General features: G+C 35.3%; 1 protein-coding gene across 2 annotated transcripts in view; it reads right to left on the bottom strand.

The window, feature by feature from the left end:
- mxd4 (MAX dimerization protein 4) overlaps positions 1–7715 on the bottom strand; it is a 33678-nt gene extending 25963 nt beyond the window's left edge. Inside the window, exons 1-3 of one of the 2 annotated variants that reach the window (XM_084400110.1) lie at positions 7447–7715; positions 6911–7010; positions 5135–5164 (exon numbers count right to left, since the gene is read on the bottom strand). In XM_084400110.1, the coding sequence (XP_084256236.1) occupies positions 5135–5164; positions 6911–7010; positions 7447–7510 (194 nt within the window). In that variant the 5' untranslated portion in view covers positions 7511–7715. The remainder of the gene's footprint in view (positions 1–5134; positions 5165–6910; positions 7011–7446) is intronic. The other variant, XM_084400109.1, reaches the window with a different exon arrangement.
- Between the last annotated feature and the right edge of the window lie 5704 nt (positions 7716–13419).

Here is a 13419-nt window from a genome sequence, read left to right on the forward strand (position 1 = left end):
GTCACCCAATGACTCTATCCAGTCCCCAAACCACGTTTTGTCACGAAACCACACACAAGTGGAATGGAAAATGACACGAAACAGGAGATGTCTATTTGAAAATGGACACCGGGACAAAATTGGCGGTGCAAGTTGTTTGCGCAATGATCTGTTCAGAACCCTGAAAAAAAAAAGAATATGGGTGAAAGAATGGATAAGCACATGCGGGCAGCAGGGATTGTCTGTGCTCAGGGGCGGCGCTAGAGTTAGAGGGGCGGCATTTTAATAGTTTAAAAGTTTAAAAGTTTTAATTGTATTAAATTGAACAAGCACTCCGACAACATTCAGCATTCAATCAAATATTCTTAAAGATGTATTATTATTAATAATGTTATTTCAACATTATATCTCGTTATTTCGACATAATGTGTGTGCGTGCAACAAATAAGATGTGCATTTGTAAATCTGGTGACACGCATGTATTGATTTTTTTTAATAAACTAGTGTTTTCTGTGTCAGTGTCAGCTGCAATGATGAAGTTGACGATCGCCATCTCCGTAGTGAACGCGCCTATAGAGAGAAATGCACATAATGGATTACATAATCAGAGAGTAGCCTATTTTTTTCCGTTTTGAATTGTTTAGTTTAAAGACATTTAAAGCTTTCTATAAATATATGTCTCATGTCTGTGAGGCTACGCTGAGTTTCGGTTAATTTAGGATGAGATGCGCTCCAGTTCACGTGTAATGCAAGTGACCGCGCCGGCGCCTCCATGTCATGATTATATTGTCAACTATATTTGCTTCTTATTTATTAAGGCAATCCAGGCAATTGGTTGATGAAAAATTTATTAAAATTAAGATACAATTTATACAAAATGAAATTCACTTTAAAGAAAGGCTTTCTACAAAAAAAAAAACTTAATGAAGTGCTCAAAATCATGTCTGATCCACTCCATGTCTCCCGATAATTGCGCATCCTATCTTACTCGTGCTGTTCACTATTCATAATCAACATAGATGGAAAAAAATAACATTATAATATTTTAACAAATATGAAACTAAATGGGCTTATTTAATGACTACAACACGTATAGTAAGCCTACATACTCTCTATTTGTACAAATTGCTGCACATTCATTTAATTCTGAATTTTGAATATATAACATAAGTTGAAAGGCATTTGTTTGTGCATAGTAAAACATATCTGCAACATTTATCAAGTTCACGGATAATTGTGCGTGCATTTATTAATCATTATGATACTAAAATCATAATAAAGTAGGCTATAGTATGTACAAAAAAAATCAGATGAGCCCAGAATATGAACGCAACGCATTTAATTACACGTTAAGCATTTTCCTCCCATAGAAAACCATTATAAGAACGCTTAATGCAGATTAGAATGTCCCCTTATGTTGAAATAACGAGTTATGTCGAAATAATGAGATATGTCGAAATAATGAGATATGTCGAAATAACAGATATTATGTTGAAATAACGACTTAATATCTCGAAATAAAAAAAATAAAATAAATAAATTCACCATGCGGTTCAGGGCTTTTTTTATAGAATACAGCCTGAAAATAACTGCTTCCAGAAATTATTTTCGGGGGTGCTATCGGGCTGCTTTGGTCTTTCTTGGGGGTGCTGAAACACCTGCTTAGCCCCTCCTATAGCGCCACCCATGTCTGTGCTACAGAGAGTTGGAGGTGAGTAAAACATGTTTATAATGAAAAAGCAGCCGCCAGCTCGGTTGTGGTAGGCTACATCTTGTTGGAAACATCATACAGGCATTCATGCTCCTGCCACAGTTAAATTAAATTTTGCTCCATTTCTTGGGTCCAAACTTTTCTTGAAGCCATTGCTGGTGCTGCTGCTGTTTTTCTTTCTGTGACCTCAACCTATGCCTTGCTCTCTCACTGGCTGATGCTCGTCGCGACACGTGACACCACAGGCTATCGAGTCAGCTGACAGCTCCAGATATTTAGCATGATTGGTTGCGTCGTTTAGTATTTCACACATAAAGATTGGCGAGCGCGGATCACCAGCAGATTTGCACGCGATTACAGCCCGACCTGTAGGCGAGCTCGTTAACTTGCAAATCGGGCTTAAAATCCTGTTGTGTGAACTAGTCCTAAAGAGAAGTGCACATTTGGCTCATGCGATCAGCACTTGATCAGCTGTGCACAGCTCAGTTCACAGTGAATGAATGCGGTAAATTCCATCTGTGCATGTGGCTGTTTAGCGTGCATTTGGGAACTTAACGGGCACCAGTTACGCATTATTTTCACATTTGCATAGTTTTAGATTTGTAATGAGACAAGTTTTATAAACTTGTTTTCCGCCAAAATAAAAGCTTGACTGCAGTTTCTGTCAAAATAAAAGCTTACGTGTTTATCTCTTTCAAGTATAGAAATTAAGGCAAAACTAATTATGAAAGTTTCGTTTATTTTTCAGTGCATTTGTTTTACAATATATGGCTATTACTGTCATAGGATTATTATTATTATTATTATTATTATTGTGTAGTGTAACGTCAGTAAACATGTTGATAGTTTTGTAATATACTTAGTATGAAATAACTAAATATTTTAAATACATTTTGGTGTATTCAAGGTTTTTTTTCACTAGGGCATACACAATTTTTTCAGATGTTAACATTCATTAAGATAAACTGTTTATGTGAACTTTGTGTTTTTGACATTTTAAACGCAATAAGGCGATAAAGATGATTCAGTTTAGCGCTGTGACAGCTGGTTTCAGTGCACGTGCTTTAGGTGTGTGAGGTCATAAAACCATTTTAAACTGGCAATGCGTTCGGCCGCGTCTTACAGTTTGGAAGTGTACGTTGTGAACCAAAAATTTAGATTTATGCATCATAATCATAATAAACAACATGGTGCGATAAAAATCACAATTCATTAGTTGTCAATTATTTTAATGGATTTGCCGAGTCATACATTTTTATTTTATTAATCAGATTTTACCTGAACTTTAGCTTAAAGTTTACTAAAATATCACATTTTAATTTGACTGTGTGATGGACAATTAAGAATCAAAAGCACTGAGCATCTGAAGTTAGTGAGGATTCTCTAGTAAAGTGCAGATGTAATGTGTAGCAACGGCTACACCATAACAAGAATAGCCATGTACAGTGAGATATTTAAGACTATTTACAAGTCATTACTTTTACAAATAATGGAATGGAATTTAAAAATGACATAACTGTATTTCGCACATATCTATTTTGACATGTCATAATTTTATCACGCGCTAGTATCACTATGGCAATTGCAATTTCAAGAGTGAATCCTGCATTTATAGGTAGATGTCACTCACTTACAAAACTTTACAGCGTGTATTTGGCCACCGGTCCTCTTTGCAGCATGAAAACCAATACCTTTTTTCAATGGATTATAGATGTAGCCTCGAAAGCGTGAAATAGTGCTCACTTTACAATCATTAAAAAACTGTCACTCATCTCAGTTCCCGATCTCACAACGTTCCACTAAAATCAATTAAGTTGTCTGCACTGCTTAATGAATCTCTTACTTACACTGTGTACTTGTTTGTTAATGAGATGATTCACGAGAGCGAGCAGAACTCATCACTGAACAAAAACGGCGGTGAGTGGATTTTAACTTCAACACCACTGATTGGACATGATTAGCGTTCAAGAGAGAACGTGTGATTGGCTACATTTCTCCTGGCTGCAAAAACACACTGTAAATAGGAACATTTCACGTTCTCAAAATGAGTGTTTCGCCAATAATATTATATTGTTACAGTATCAACTGAGGGTCCTGTTGCTTTTGTTTCAGAGTGCGCATATTTAAATTTGACTTTGACAAAAAAATATTTTTGTGATCAAACATTAATTGGCGGACCCAGAGCATTAACTCAAAATTGGATCCCCTTACACAGAGATGCAGTAACAGGAAGTTGCATGACATTGGAATGTTTTTCTCTTTTGTATTTCTATATGTCCCTTTAAAAATGTCATAAACCTGTCCATATGGTTTTCCTGTTTTTTCCCCTGGTACTAGTGCTGCTGTCAATGGTTCAGAAGCTCTATTCTGAGGAAGGACATGACTGAACATATTTCTCACAGAGCAGCAGTAATCAATTCCTCAAACTTAAGCATGTGACTGGCAAACTCCAAGATATCAGCACAAGGGACACAATTCTCACACAAACACACCCGATCTCTGGAACAAACACGAACAGCACAAAATTGTCTGTCACATTGTAATTAGGTTATTTTAACTCTTATTTAGCAAACACTATCTCTCTCTTACTATCACCTCATCTTCAGGGTTTGAAATCAACTTATTCACTCACAAGCCAATTTGGCAACTTTACCAACCATTCAGAATTTCTACTAGCTAAAACAAAATGATTACTAGAATTAACTAAGAAAATTGCCTTTCAAAGTGACAGCTTAGATTTAAATATATTTATTATAAAATCGAAATCTGAATCTTATACCTGTGGGGTGAAATTTCAAATAGTGTTTTTGTGCCCTTGAAGGGCAATGCAGGAAATCGTGTTTATTTTGTTTTAAATCACTCCAAAATGAGTGTTTAATGGCAAACACCCTAAAGATTAGTAGACAGGCTGTCAATTCATAAAGTGATCAGTTGTTTCATCACAAAAGTATTAAAGCCTCTATTCCAATAACATACATTCAAAAAAGCCAACCCGTTCTCATTCCCAAGGCGTCCGATAATGATAGTGAAAATCATGCCCCAATATATCGTGTGATATTCCCATGCCCTTTGAGTCAGTATATTGATGGCAAATATTTCACACTGAATGCAGCAGGTTAAGCAGCAGCATCTCAATATGCCAAAACAGTAAAGGGCACCTTTGGCTCCTGTGTAGTGAAACAAACATCATTTATGAACCATGACCTGCCAAATTGGATTTTAAGTTGATCATAGATGATTATCAACGACATTTGGCAGATTAGCGAATGTTAATTTCAAACCCTGCTCATCACTTCAAGACACTGGCTTCTAGGATATATGTGAACCATTGTTATCCACAATTATAACCCATACTCTTTTAATGGTTCCTACATATAAAAACTCTTAAAGGCATTTCTTAAACGACAGTTCATATGAATTGTAGGATATCAGATATGATCTTACCTGTGTTTTTCCAGCTCATTGTGTGATGACCTGAACAGGGAATAAATAGAAACACAGATGAGCATGTAAACCTCTTTAACAAAGCATTTAAAAGGGGGCAGAAGTGGAGAACTCTGTAGCTCTGAACAACTGCCAGGATGTTTTTATAATGATAGTGATGCTGTTACAATCTACAGTGGCAAAATAAAGCAGTGTGAAATAGTGGTGATGTTCTTTATAAAATGATGTGGTCCAAAAGGAGCGTCAAAGAGATACATTTGTCTGTTAGCACACATGTGCACTTGCTCAAGATGTTGTCTATTGAGAAAATTAACAAAAATGCCCTTGTTGTATAAATATTCAATAAATTATCATTGCACCCAAAGAAGGTAATGCAACGCATTTTGAGTTTAAATTAATCTATGAATAAATTAATTATATGCTTTTGATGCACCCTGGCCCCTTCCCACTCCACATGCTGTTATGCTCTGAATTCTATATTATAGACAAAACACAATCATTTTGCATTCCCTTACTGTGTCTATTAGGCCAATATCACCCAACAGCATGCACTCAATGACGCAGAGGAAATTCAGCACGCTACAACTCATTGCTATTTTAGTCCAGGGTATGAATCCTGGGGTGTACGATAGGGCAATTACATGTTCTCCAAACAAACAAACAAAACAGAGATATTATACTCAATGCAAGATAGAAACAAAATATATGGGTCATAGCATCAGTTGTTTATTGTATGTCGAAGCTGCAGTGTGCACTTTCTGCATGACTAGCATCATCATGTGGGACTGCAAAAAGAATGATTTTACCTCTTGCTTAATGTGGAAGTATCCCTGAGTATGCATAATGAAATTAATGCAAATGACAGGTATGAGGCTGCATAGAAAAACATGCTATAAGCTATGTTCATTATAAAAACATTACCGTGACTAAAAATACAGGCACAAGGCTAGCGCAGAATGCATGGTGTTGGGAGAAAAAAATATTTAACAATATACTACTGAAAGTCCACACATCAGATGTTTTTGTAATCTGTAAATCAATTAGAAAAGTACATTTTGGTAAAAAGTAAAAATAAAAAAAATATTCACAAATGTCCTGGATATCCCATAGATTTCCCCTTTTCAGTGCTATCTATGCATATGTGGGGGAAGGGCAGCACACTAGGCTCCTGCTGTTTTGCTTTGACATTGCAAGGAAAGGGGACTAATGCAGCAAAACAGATCCAGGGGTCAACTCTCCAGCAGCTGACTTGAGTCTATTCACACCACACCCAACCGTGAGAGTTAAACCACACCTTATCTACACTACTACAAGCCCACTGTCTATGACACATTAATGCTCATATTTAATAAAGTCAATAAAATTGCAACTTCTGAGAAAAACATTATTTCTGAAGTCACTGTTTGTTTTCAGTGTGCAAGAATGCATGGTCAAAAAATGGTTGACAAATTATTTTAAGCATGCAAACTTTTGTGTTTTAAGCTACTTCCCGTATATATTACAAATCCTTAAAAATGTACTGACGTTGGCAGTAGTGTTTAAACAAATAGGTTTTGTTAATTAAATATATGCTTTTAAATGAAATTGACTGAGTTGAAGGGAGATGACAGCAGTGGAAAAGGGAAAGCAGCAGCAGCAGCAGAAAGTTGACGCTGTACGCGTGGCAATGTTTATACACAGCCAAGCCCATCAACAAAAATGGCGATTACACGTAGAATAAACATAGTTTGACCGTATCCATCCATTAATATAGCAATGTCCTTGTATTGTATTTACCTATTGTTGTGGTTTTTTCTTGAAATGGGAGAAGATTTCGTTTTCTTTCTGGACAAGTCGCTGTCGTACGGCAAAACAGACGCATAACCGTGTTCAGCTTCTAGTGAGAAAGTAAACAAAACCAGCATTAAATACAGATTTGTGTGATTCAGTGAACACCCGTTTGGACGGTTAGAAAGTTAGACACTTTATATGTTTTCACGTCAAGCCGTTTAAAATGACGAATTGTGTTTCTCTTAACTTACTGTAAAGCAAACACCTCATCCCCCGGGTTACATTTGACGGAAAATGAAAACGGATCAACATTTTAACATAGGTTGGGATGAATGACAATGCAAGTCATCTTATCCCGATAACTGACTATTTATTGACTTTAGTAACTCACAGTAACAAGATGCTATCGTCCTTTTGGGCTTGAATTAAACTACAATTGATCAGCTGGCAGGTTTATAAGTGGCATCAGACCCCAGAAACGAAAAATTGCAAATACGAAGATTGTTTTAGTTGACCCCACAGACATCCATATAACGTTATACCTCTGTCTCTTCTTTCCAAATACTCTGCTGCCTCAAGAAGAAGTAGAAGAGAATTAAGTTCCATCCTGGTGTGTTTACAGAAATAAAAACAATACAAAAACGCATTAACACTGTATAACAACAAATTTAAAACAAATGCAAGAAACAAAAAACAAAACAAATAAACAAAAAAAAAGTGATGACGCTCGATATGAACAGTTCAATTCCGAGTCGTAGAGACTCTCGACAAAAATTAATGCAGACTGCACGTAAACTAAAATCTGGAGCTCGATTGATGGCTTCTTCGCCCAATCAGATAACAGAAAAGTGTGAAAGGCGGAACTTAAAAACATTTGTATCCAATCAAATACTTCAAAGAGTGAAGTTCACGGGAAAGATGTTGACACATTGAGAAATGTCATTTGATTGGTTAGTCAGTGATAGTAACAAGGTTGAAGCCATGCCCTAGCAACAGTACGTGTGACTCAACCCCTAAATCGCTCATTGGACTGACGCACCCTATACTAGCAGCTGGTTGGCCAAATGAAACACTGGGCGTGTTTTCTAATAACCTCGTTTACTGAACTATGCTGGCAGTGACAAAGTTGTCTCTGGAAGGAACTCAGCGAAAGGAAATGTTTTTGAAAATCAAGTTTCTGATCGTTTACTGAGGCACTATCACATTAAAGTATTAGTACAGCTCGCTGATTCACGTTTAAAAATAAGATGTAGCCTAAATTAGCTTACATTTTTTATTAAATGAAACCATCAAAGTTGGATGATATGACGCCAAGGGCGCGGTCGACTCTGAAATGGTCATCCGTGTAGCCTACTATTTCTTTCAAAGTGGCTACTTTCCTGAGGTTCAAAACAGGCTATATACCATAAGAATATATATATATATATATATATATATATATATATCAATAATGCTATAAAGCACAATATCACACCTTGGGGTTCTTGTTGACATTTAGCAGAATTTGCAAAGAAACAGTTTTCAAAACCATGTTTATTTGCAAGTCATAAAACACATGTATTTTATTCATTTCTCAAGGCTTTTAAAAATTGTCAACAGGAGGAATTTGAGTAAACTGAATTATTTTCTTTTGTTTTAAATAAGCAGTTCACCCAAAACTGAAAATGTTGTCATCATTTACTCATGCTCATGTTGTTTATGAAAGAATCATGGTTATGGTTTTGTGAACTATATCAACTGCTTCATTACAAATATCGGACTTAAAATAATAAGTCAGTCATTTCTGCCAAGGTATAGGGGTTTAGTGAATAAAGAGATGCCTCATTCCATTTTTTATTTATTTTTATTATTATTTGTGTGTGTGTGTGTGTGTGTGTGTGTGTGTGTGTGTGTGTGTGTGTGTGTGTGTGTGTGTGTGTGTTAAGGGGAAAAAAGGGGAAAAAATCATACAGTTTTGAAATGACGTGAGGTTGAACATATAATGACAGATTATTCGTTTTGGCTGAACTGGCCTATTCCTTTTAACAATATATTCCTTTAGGGAAGAAAGAGTATAAATATTGAGCTGAGGTGTTATCATCATCATCATAGACCAGTGAAAAGAGACAGTTAAACACATTATTTTTTTAGACTGGTAAATGAGAGAGGGGAAAGAAGCCAGAGAGCAACAAGAAGAAGAATGAGAACGAAAGCAGAAATCGCTGACCTCCGCTCACTCTGTGGACAAAAAAACACAGCTGTTTCTAATTGGTAACTCGGCACCGACTGCTGACCTACATTCTGCTTTAGATTCTGAACTCAGCAAAGGAGAGAGAGGAAAAATAAGACAACACACAGAGGTGAAGTTGAAACCATGAGCATTGATTTGTGGAGGAGCTGAATAGGAGGTGACAGGAAAATATAAAATAAGAGAATTATTTGTCTCACTGCAGGTATTGCAGTTCCCCTGGACACACTGGTCAGCTCGTCCATGCTTGAAAACCTGTATACAGCCCTGTATGGTGCCCAAATGCCCATATGGTTAATCCGGCCCTGCATTTGTCATCTGTTATCCGAGCGTTCTTCATTTCAGTGAAATGCCTAAATAAAATGCAATCAAATCAGCCAGTTACTGTAAGGGAATTATTATTTTCTAATGTGTATTCAATCACTACCACTTCTTATACATGATTAATGTTGTTAATTTTGCATGAGGTACAACAGTTACTTTTTAATTTAAAGATTTGTTTTTGTTTTTGAACGAGCACTCGGTTCTGAGAACAGTCAGCAGGTTGTTCCTGAAGGAAGGATGTGTGAACTGAGGAAGGGTGTGTCATTTACATGTTCTTTATGTTTAAGTTTTAGCTTTTTGATTTTATATTGTTTGTTTTTACATATATACGTGTGTGTGTGTGTGTGTGTGTGTGTCAATATTTTGAGAAAATGATTGTATGTTTCTTTCTGTCTGTCCCTCTTGCATGTTTCAAGTCTAATCTGCACTCTGTAGCCAAATGCTGTGAAAAAGAACTAAAAATACTTCAAGGTCAGTATGCTTTGTAAGAGCCTAGCGAGTCATAAAACGTTTCCAATTAAAAATTATTTACGTGCATCACAACATGGGATGATAAGAAAGACCAAGGTGGATGAAGATGAACTGGAAGTATACATGGTAAAAGAAAGTAGGAGGCCTTACGGTGATCTGTTCATTTGTTTATCCAATCAATTTTGAAAGTCTTTGTTTCATTGATAAGTGTGTATATGTATGATTTTACTGAATAAATACTCATAAAATGTGTTTTAGCGCTCACTTTGGTAGCTCTCTGTTTGGAATAAAGCTTTTACCTTTGAGTGGCCTGACATTATTGTGAATGTCTACCACATACTGATATAAATCTACTGACCAATTAGTCATTTTATTTATTTTATTTTATTTTAATATTCTGTCAAGCAAAACACAGATCTCTGGCTTTCTGGCAGATCTCAAATTTTATTGTGTTGACAAATTTTTTTTTTTTTTTACATTTTTTATATATTTTGCATTCCACAGTAGAAAGAGGTTTGTAACAACAAATTATTATAAAATTTTCATTTATGGGTGAAATATCCCTTCAAACCAAGAACTACTTTTCTCACTTCAAAATTGACCAAAATGTTGATCTGGACATTTCAGATTTTCAGATAGCTGAGGTCATAGCATCTCAGTCAGGTTGAGGTCATGACTGGGCCACTCCTGAAGGCATATTTTCTTTTGATGAAGCCATTATGTTGTTGATTTACTCTTTTTCTTTGAGTTGTTTTCCTGTCACATCATCTAAATTCTGTTGAGCTTCAATTGGTGGTTAAGATGGCCTCCTAGAAAATGGCTTATTCTCCCCAAACCAAACCATAATATAATAATAATAATAACAATAAAAATTACAGTTATATGGCCTTCCAACCATATTTTACAGTTGGGATGAGGTTTATTTATTTATTTGTTAGTTAGTTAGTTAGTTTACATAGAGAGGAATACAAATAATCACAAAATAAAAGCAAGGAAAATTCAAACAGTTATTCAAAAGCTTTACATAGAAAGGAATTATAATAATCACACTATAGCAATTCATAGAGCTTTGCATAGAAAATAGACACAAAATAAAAGCAGGGGAAATTAAAACAGTTATAAAAGGAATTAAAAGAGATAAATGATACAGTTATACAATTAATTAGAGTAAAATGAATTAAAATAGTAAATAAACTTCTCATCTGGCAAAACACTGGTGTATCTTATTTTGACCCATGACGGTCAGTATTCTTCTGTGGATTTTCATATACGGTGGATTATCTGAGCCCATCAGATTAGTAATCTGTACCAATCCAGACCAGTAATCTGTACTAGTCACCACAGTGTCCCCTTGACTGTCATGAGTCAATCCCTATCAAACTCCACCACAGAAAGGTGAGCACTTGCTCACAAATTTGGTCATCAGGACCATCGGGGCTTCCCCCACTATACCCTTCACAAAACATCAGTGCCATTTGAGCTCAGTTTAGAATCAAAAGGAAGAATACAGAGAAAGCAGAGATAAAATACAGTGTAATCAGTCGGACGAACAGTGGCACAGTGCTCATTCAGTAAATGCACAGCTAAACAGATGTGTTTTGAGTCTGGATTTGAATGTGACTACTGTAGGAGCACATCTGAGTTTAGTGTTTTTGTAAACCAACATAGATATTAGCAAGTCTTCACATAAATTCTGCACCGTGCTCTTGCAGTCGTCTTTGCAGGACGCCCACTCATAAAGAGAGAAGCAACAGTCCTAAACTTTCTGTATTTATAGACTATTCGTTTTACTGTGGATTGATGAACATCGAGGCTTTTAAAGATACTGTAACCCTGAATGTGTTCTATGAACTCCTTTGTTTTTGACACATGGTTAACATAAGGCTATGCTTCCCGCAAATAGCAAACTAAAAATATGTGTTGTACAGTGCAGGCTCTGCCCAACACCTTCAATATGTAATCTCATTGATTGAACGATGAGTCCTGATTCCATTTAGCTTTTGGAGACGTCATTAGCCTTTTTTACGTCACATTATTTTTTCCACCGTGCACTGTTCACCCAGTGGGTTCAATAAAAACACGAAAACACACTGTTTGTGTGGTGGTGTGGTATGTAAGCAGACTGTTTTGTCTGTGGCTGTGACATTTTTATGACTAATTTCTGCAGAAACCAGGTCCGTTGAAAGTTGCTGTATGTTATTGTATTGTAACCATGCAAAGAAATGTTAGGGGGTTATTTTTGTTCTGTGTAGGCATAGATGAGAGCAAGGTGTCCAGTAATCAGTAAGTTCTAGACAAATAGATCTCAAACTGTGATTTGCAAAATGAGAAGCCATTTAAAAGTGAAACTTCAAAAGAAGAAAGAAAAAGTTTAATCTCTTGAGTGTTTGTTTTTTACTTTGAAATACTACATTCAACACTTTTATATTATATTATATTATATTATATTATATTATATTATATTATATTATATTATATTATATTATATTATATTATATTATATTATATTATATTATATTGTATAACCATGCAATGTAACCAGTCTGGGCCAATTAAGGGACTGATGGCATAGTCTAATATGGTCCTATACTGCTTGTAAATATTAATTTACTCAATGCTGACAAATTAGAGCAAAAAAATAATAAAAATAAAATAATAATTCAAAGCATCACTTTCATACTTGTTGTAAGTGAGAATGAAAAGAGAGCTAGAGCCCCACAGGCTTTGCGTGCCTGGGAATGTGTTTCCGCAGCCCACAAGTGCAGCTGTGCACATCACCAAATAGGGGGTGGAGTCAACTTAATGGACTCAAAAAAATAAAAAGAAGACAGCACATACATTTACACATAAACTTATAGACAACCATTTTTTTTAAACTTCTGTGAAGTTTATACTTCTAGTTGAATGCAGTGGAAAAATCACACACAAACTTTTGATAATGCTTCATTATCTTCAGAAATCTTCATTTTCAAATAAATAAATAAATAGGTTATTACATAATGAAGAGGTCTGCTTCAAATTGGGCCAATTGCTAAGTCATTTAAATAGAGAGACATCTCATTTGCTGAACTACTGAATTATAGTCAGACATATTTATATCAATAGTGCAAGTGAATAGAAAACTGTTTCTGATATGCAACATATCACTGATACCATGATTTTTTTATTAGCATTCCACGCACTATTAAACGCATAACCTAAATTAATTCATGTAAAATAATTATAATAATACATTTTCATTTATAATAAATAATTTATAATAATGGGGTGCATAGGTGCATGTGGTAAAATATTAAAATCAAAAAGGATTAACCAAACAAACATGAGATCTAAGGTCAAACTGATTTTGATGATGAATTAAAAATACAAGTGTGAAGAAAAAAAAATTAAACAATACAGTTAACACAATATTTTAAAAACACAATTAAAGAGCAATTCATACACCAGTGATATGATGTTCATTTTCCATCTGGAATAAGGTGGGAAAGTTGAA

This window comes from Rutilus rutilus, assembly GCF_951802725.1.
Source record: "Rutilus rutilus genome assembly, chromosome: 2".
NCBI lineage: Eukaryota > Metazoa > Chordata > Actinopteri > Cypriniformes > Leuciscidae > Rutilus > Rutilus rutilus.